The following is a 7193-nucleotide window of genomic DNA, read 5'->3' on the forward strand; positions in this document are numbered from 1 at the left end:
TGTTTAAGTTCACCTTTCAAAACAAATCGAGAAAAAAAAACCCTAAGAACTAATTGTCATTTTAAATCCCACAAAATATTTATAAATAATGCAAGTTTAATATGCCTAATTTAATAAAATTGTTCGAAAATAGTTATATGGTGTCACTTACCTAAAACTCATTTATATTAATTAATTTTCACTACTGATAGGGATAGTTACTAATCCTCCTTGGATACCCTTCTTTTCTCACGTAACCAAACTCATACATCATAATCTAACTAGTTCAACTTCTTAATTAAGAGTTTAAGTTCTTATATTGATGGTGTATTAAAGATTTAAATAATTAATAGGTAATATAGAAACCTCTATGATAATATTATGTAATAGAAATGATCTGGCAAAAATGATTACCTAAGGTCAAAGGGCAAAAAAAACTATTTTTAAAATATGCTATGATAAAATTTTAAATCATCATATTATTTATCCATTATCCACAAGCAATTTATTGTTAGTATGATATATATATATATAACATATCAATATGAATATAATTTTTATGTTTACTATATGTGAAAGTTATTTTCTTTATATATATTACGGCACGATATTTAATTCGACGTGAAGAGTACATCTATATATATAGTTAGCGCAGAGTGAAAGAACCTTAAGTTTTATCAAATGTTAATATGACACACTTTTTTCTAAATACGTTTCGAAAAGAATTCTCATTTATCTTTAATGAGAAGGTTTTATTATAATTAACATATGTTTAATGTCATATACTTAAATTTTGACATAAATATATATAAACAAACATTCAAATTTAGCTTCAGCTGACAAGTAAACTCTTCAATTTTGAGAGTACCGCACCACATAACACATCAACTTGGTCAATTAACTATTAAACACTCTAATTCGTTCTTATTTCGTCTCGCAAACACTCGATGCTAACATGACATATAAATTTTAAAAACATATCTAGAGAGCTATTTTATAAATTAAAATGTTCAATTATTACAATAAAAACGAGTTAATGTGTCTAGATGATTACTAGTTAGCATTCTATTGGATCTTTCTATAAATTATAGTGTCTTACATCCATCACTCTTTCTCTTATTAAAACAAGGAAAATACCTATTTATTAAATCACATTTATTGGCATAAATTGTAAGCCTTCTATTGGTTCAACACATCAACTACTTACTTATTTCAGCAAAATAATTGTCTATATAATAACATGCAGAACTAAAAGGAATAATTAATTAATTTTCCAAGATGATAAGACTTTAATTAATTAATTAGCCCTAGCTAGACTTAATTAGAATACCATATATATTATAGAAAGTTGTGTGATTCTTTCTCTAATGCTGCAATACTCATTTCATGCCCAAAATCACGCACCTTTTTTTTTTTAATTTATTGTCACCTTATTTATTTATACTTTTGGCACCTTATAATTATTTAAACCATGATACTACTATATGATAACAGTAATAAAATTGTTTGTTAGAGTTTGTCTGCTTCTTGTTGACTTATTTGGCTAATTTATCAACATACTTTTTATAGATAAATCTATTTTTCCACTGCACCTCCTTAATTTTCTTTTATTTATTTCTCTTTACAATTGAAAAAACATTTTTTTTAGAAAATGAACACATTTTTAATCATATAGTAGGCTTTGAAGATGATTATTAAAAAAAAAACATAGTCAGAAAAAGAGAAATAACAAAAAATATATGGTCCCTTATTTTAGGTATATATAATAGGTTTAAAATGGTCACTTAAATATCACTTACATAGTATTAGTTCTTTATATTTATTTATTTAAATTGAGCATTTTGATAACACAGGCAGATATTTATCAAACTCTGGTTGTTATTTTACAAAAAAATGTGAAAAATAGAAATAATTAATAGGAATTTACATTAAGAAAGTACAATTTTCATAGTTTAGGTTATTTTTTGGTCTATTTCAAGAGTCTAGTGCTACTTTCTGTTATTTTGGTCTATTTATTTTTTTGTATGGTTAGTTTCTTATGTTGCAATTTTTTTAAAAATTTGATGAAAATTTTGAAGTGCTTGTGGTTAAAAATAATTCCAAATTTCGATATAGTTCTGTAACCAGAGTTTAGTAGACACTGAAAATCAAAAGTACTTATCTTAAATAAATTTAAAGAATCAAAACTATTCGGTTGATAGACCGTTGGGAACTTACTATCAAAGATAACAAATCGTTTATTGTCATTTTTTAATTAGATGAACCAGGAAACGATAATTAAGGAACGAAAAACAAATATAAAATGTTTAAGAAAAAAACTACATAATCATTAATTCTTTCCTTTATTATTGATAATTCAAGTTATATACACTAACGTCTAACTATATAGGTTTGTTTCGCACTATTAATATATTTTTGTGATAGCAACTTAAATTATTAGCCATTTTTAACCCATAGTTGTGAATGAGACCTTTGACCAGTTAAGTAGGACATCTTCTTCTGCATCTCTATAATTTCGAAATATTTATACTTTTAAGTTATATTTCTTAATTAGAGAAAATGAAAAATCCCCAAAACGATTAAAAAAAAATTAAGGGCAGGGGATGGGGAAATAAGGAGATTATAATGTGGAAAATCGAATCATCACCAATAAGATGCGAGTTTAAATAGCTAACCAACTAAATTATTAAGATTTCTTAAAATGACAATATAACGCGGATCGAAAATATGGCAAAATAGAAGTCCAATAGCTAGCAGTACTTGTTAGCTCTGTCTAAATGACAAATGAAAGCCAGAAATTGCTTGTGACTTTGTGTACTAAAAAGCTTAATAAATTCCAAAAAGTTATATGGACCACAAAAATAAGTTTTTTAAAGAAAACATTTACATAAGAAGCTGTTTTTTTTGTCCATTCCCTTTCTCCAAACACAATAAATATTTTTTCTACATAATTTAATTAAACAACCAATTAAAAATCATAATCAAGTATCCGTATAACATTTCCCAATAAGATTAAAAAAAAAACATTCACTGAAACGAGGAAAAAAACATTCTTTTACTAAAATATTTTTATTTTTTTACAATATAAGACGTTAAATATATTACATGCATCGAGGCACTAATAATATAAACTTACCACGCTTTACTTGGTTTCTTATAAATTTTGATTTTTGATTTTTCCAACTTTGTCTTCTTAGAAGAAAACATGTCCAACTTTGTCACACCAAAGACAAAACTTTTCAACAAAAATACACACAACTAAATCTAACTTTCAAAAACATATTTAGAAATTAAAAAAGAAAAAAGATAATAATAATAATAAAAAAGTTAAACCAACGATAATTTGATGCACAGACGAAGCTAGAATTTCAATTACAACTTCTGCATAATCCTATAGTAACTTTGGACAGAGATGGAGTTAGAGTTCCAATTACAGCTTCAACCGAACACTATAGTAATTAGTAGCTTAGAACACTATCTAAAGTACTCTTCTTAAGAAATCCTCTTAATATATATAAATAACTAGTGAACTTAGCCGCGCTTTGCGCGATAAAAAATTACTCGTTAAATTTGCTAAATAATTAATTTTTTTGAATAGTTGATTACTAAATATATTTCTAAAGATTCTTTATAGTCTTTTATCTAAATATATCAAATTTTAAGTCTTAATTAAGTTTATTATTAGTACTTAAATTTTATATCTTTTGTAATTTGAAATCGCTTAAGATTTTCGAAATTATAAAAAAAAAATCCTAAATTTATTCTCTTTATTTTAATAAGAAAAGTAAATTTAATGTAATAAGTTGAACTCTTTATGAAATTTAAATTTAATTTAATAATATAATAAGCTTAATGTAAATATAGTTTTTTTCTAATATCTATTCTTTTCCTTCAAAAGTATTATACTTTCCTTTAGTAATGAATTTTTTTTTTCATCTTTCACTTATCTTAGATTATGAAATGTTTGTAAATCATTTTCTATCTTGACTAATTTTACTACAATTATCATATACTGCCTATTATTTATATAAAAATGAATAGATTGAAAGATAAATAGTCTCAATTACGCAAATAATATAAAGTATTCAAATAAATTAAACCCAAATTATATATATGTATTAACTAAAATACAACTTTAAACTTACCTATATTTTAGTTACAATTTCTAAATTATTCTAAAAGGTAAACATAAATAAAAATTGTGAAATTGCCTAATCCTCAAAATTGATTTCATTATTCAAAATAAAATATATACAATGTTGAAACCATTAAAAGAACCTTAAAAGATAATAAACAAAACGATTCAAGTCTTCAAAGTTAAAATTAATATACCTGAAATTTCAATAATATTATTTAGTGTAGGTATAAATTATAATTAGATAAATTAATCAAAGAATCCTTGTTGGAGTACCAAAGAAAATTAAAATAAATTAAAATTAAACAAATAAACAAAATAATCTTTGTAGGAATACCAAAGAAAATTATCCTAGCCTCTAATTATTCAATTTGTACACACTCTCAATGTTCACTACACCATTTGAAGATTAATGGACATAAACATTAATGTAGGGTTCCTTTTCCTTGTGAGTTTATGAAAGTTAAACTTAAATATTGTCATATGTTCATCTTGTCTTCCATTATAAATAATAAAGATTATTTTTAAAAAAATGTGCAAAATAATAAGTACACTAAAATCATCAATAATGAGGAAAAAAGCAATAAAAAAAAAAGAACAAAAAAAATATTGTAAATAAAAGACATCAAACAAACTGAAATAAAAAGAGTAACATGATTGAAATATTGTACTCATCAAAATTGAATTTCCAAAATTGTCATATACTCGTCTACTCGTCCACACTGTTAAGTATTAACAATAGAAGTTAGTCACAAAGAATCTATATATATATATATAAAATTAGACATAATCAAAGTGATGTACCTTGGTAACTCAAATTAGATATTGTTCTCATTGAATTTGAATTCCCAAAATTGTCAAATGCTCATCTTATCTTCCACATTGTAAAAGTTAGTAACAAATAAACTATATATTATAAAATTAGAAATAACCAAATTGATGTACTTTATTTAGTATAAATATGATGAAGAAAGGAAAAATAAAATAAAAAATTCTTGCATTGGTGAAGATGACATGGTTTTAGTATTTATAGTAATCCATAAATTCTTAACTATTGAATAAATAAATTAAAAGAGTAATGGAGTAATCAATACCTACAATTGTAACTTATATTGGTCATTAGTGTCTTAATTATAATTTAGTAATACTTTCAAGAAGGAATAGGGAAAGGTTTAAATATTTAAAGGGATAAATTGTAACTTATATATACCTAAAATAATAAAGGTATTAATGGAGGAATTTAAAGAGAAATAATCAATAGAGGATATTTATTTAATTTAACTAACATATCAAGATAAAAAAAAAGAGAAAAAAATCTTTAAAAAAAGATAAAATATATAAATTCTAATGCTGGCCTATGAGGGCTGCCACATCAGCACTTTCAGATCCAGATTTATATATATATATAGATTTATAACTCTGCATTTATCAAAATTCAGAATCTATAAACTCAGAACTCTAAATCTTGATACAATATCATTGTTGGGGCGATTCTCATAGATTAAAATTGTTAGTTATGCTTAACATACCATCATTTCTTGTTCTTCTTTCTCTTGAAAATATAAATCCACGACTTTTGATTATTCTGAACAATTCGATGAAATTAGTCGATAGAATCATCATGGTCTAATAAATACATACATATCAAATCCATCGAACTTTTCTTTTACAGTACGATATTTGTCTGTTCACACGGCCTAGCTGTACCTTCCGTCTTTTTTTGGGAATCGTCGATAGACATAAGAGAAACAACAAGATCCGAATAAGCACCAATAATATACTTATGAGTATGTTTCGGGTTAAGATTCAAGTAACACAACAATAGTTCATGCAAAAATCCCCAATTTGCTTTCACATTCGTTAACTCATGAGCTTCCACCATTTCCTGCATTGATCTCCGAAAATCCGAATACGGGTCGGGTGAATACGTTTGTACAGCAACGCCGCCGGTGACAACTTTGGGATTTTCCGGTGGAAAATCGATTATGGAATTGGAGTTACCGGGTGAAGAGAAGAAGAATCGTTGAGAAGCGAAGATATTTGAGAAATCTGGAATATTAGTGTAATCGGAATCTTCAAAAGAAGTGAAAGTACAATTAGTGTTGTTATCTTCTTCTTCTTCTGTAGTTGTGGTGGAGGAATTAGTGAGTGATTTAGAAGTGGTAGTGGAATCAGAGCTGGGAATGTCGAAAACAGAGTTGAAATTTTTTATTTTTTTTTGCTCTGTTTTTTCTTCCTCTGTTTCTTCAAAAGGGAGTGAGAGAATTGTGGGAAGGCATTTGAAACTTGGGAGGCAATGGTAGAATTTTTTTTGTAGAATTCTTGGCATCTTTCTTGCTGGTCAGATGTTGACGGCGGTGGCGGCGATGGTGGTGGTGATTTGTGGTGGCGCCACCGTGGGCTGGCGAGGAGAGAGAGTAGGGGTAGGTGATGGGCAGAGAAAGAAGATAGATTGTGATTGAAGAGCACATGCATATATAAGTGCTTATATATGTGTGTTGATTGCTAATCACCACAAGAGGGGTTAATAACTTAACCAAAATTATTAGTTTCGTTATCAAATTATTGATAGTTTTGAAAATATCCTTCTATTTGATTAATTAATTTTAGATATATTTTCGATTGTCACATGACATAGCAAATAGTTTTAAATTCTTATATGAGAATGAAACTTTTAATAAAAAAATCAAGAAAAGTATTGAAAATATCACTAAATTTGACAAAAAATTAGGAATGTCGCTAACGAAATAAAAAAACATTTTTAAGACAATCAATAATTCGTGGATGTAATTAAGAATTTACAACGAATTTATAAGTGTTCTCAATACTTCTTCATTTTAAAATTATGGATTTAAACAAGTAAAAGAGAATAAAAAAAAAGATGATGAAAACTCATTGGACTCCTTTGATAAAAGGGATAAAGAATGATTAATCCGAAATTATTTTTAGGATCAATTTGCCTTATTTATTATTGAAATAATAACTTATTTTAAAATCAATTATTCTGAATTTTATTTTTAAAATTAATTATTCTGAATTGTAATGTTATTTTTATTCATACTAAACACAAAATTAAAAT

General features: G+C 25.9%; 1 protein-coding gene across 1 annotated transcript; it reads right to left on the reverse strand.

Moving 5' to 3' along the window:
• Nucleotides 1-5506: 5506 nt before the first annotated feature.
• Nucleotides 5507-6610, reverse strand: LOC107030691 (transcription repressor OFP12-like). The gene has a single exon (XM_015231958.2). The coding sequence runs from the start codon at nucleotides 6441-6443 to the stop codon at nucleotides 5781-5783; it is 663 nt and encodes a 220-aa protein (XP_015087444.1). The 5' UTR covers nucleotides 6444-6610; the 3' UTR covers nucleotides 5507-5780.
• Nucleotides 6611-7193: the final 583 nt, after the last annotated feature.

The sequence above is a fragment of the Solanum pennellii genome, chromosome 9 (assembly GCF_001406875.1).
Source record: "Solanum pennellii chromosome 9, SPENNV200".
NCBI lineage: Eukaryota > Viridiplantae > Streptophyta > Magnoliopsida > Solanales > Solanaceae > Solanum > Solanum pennellii.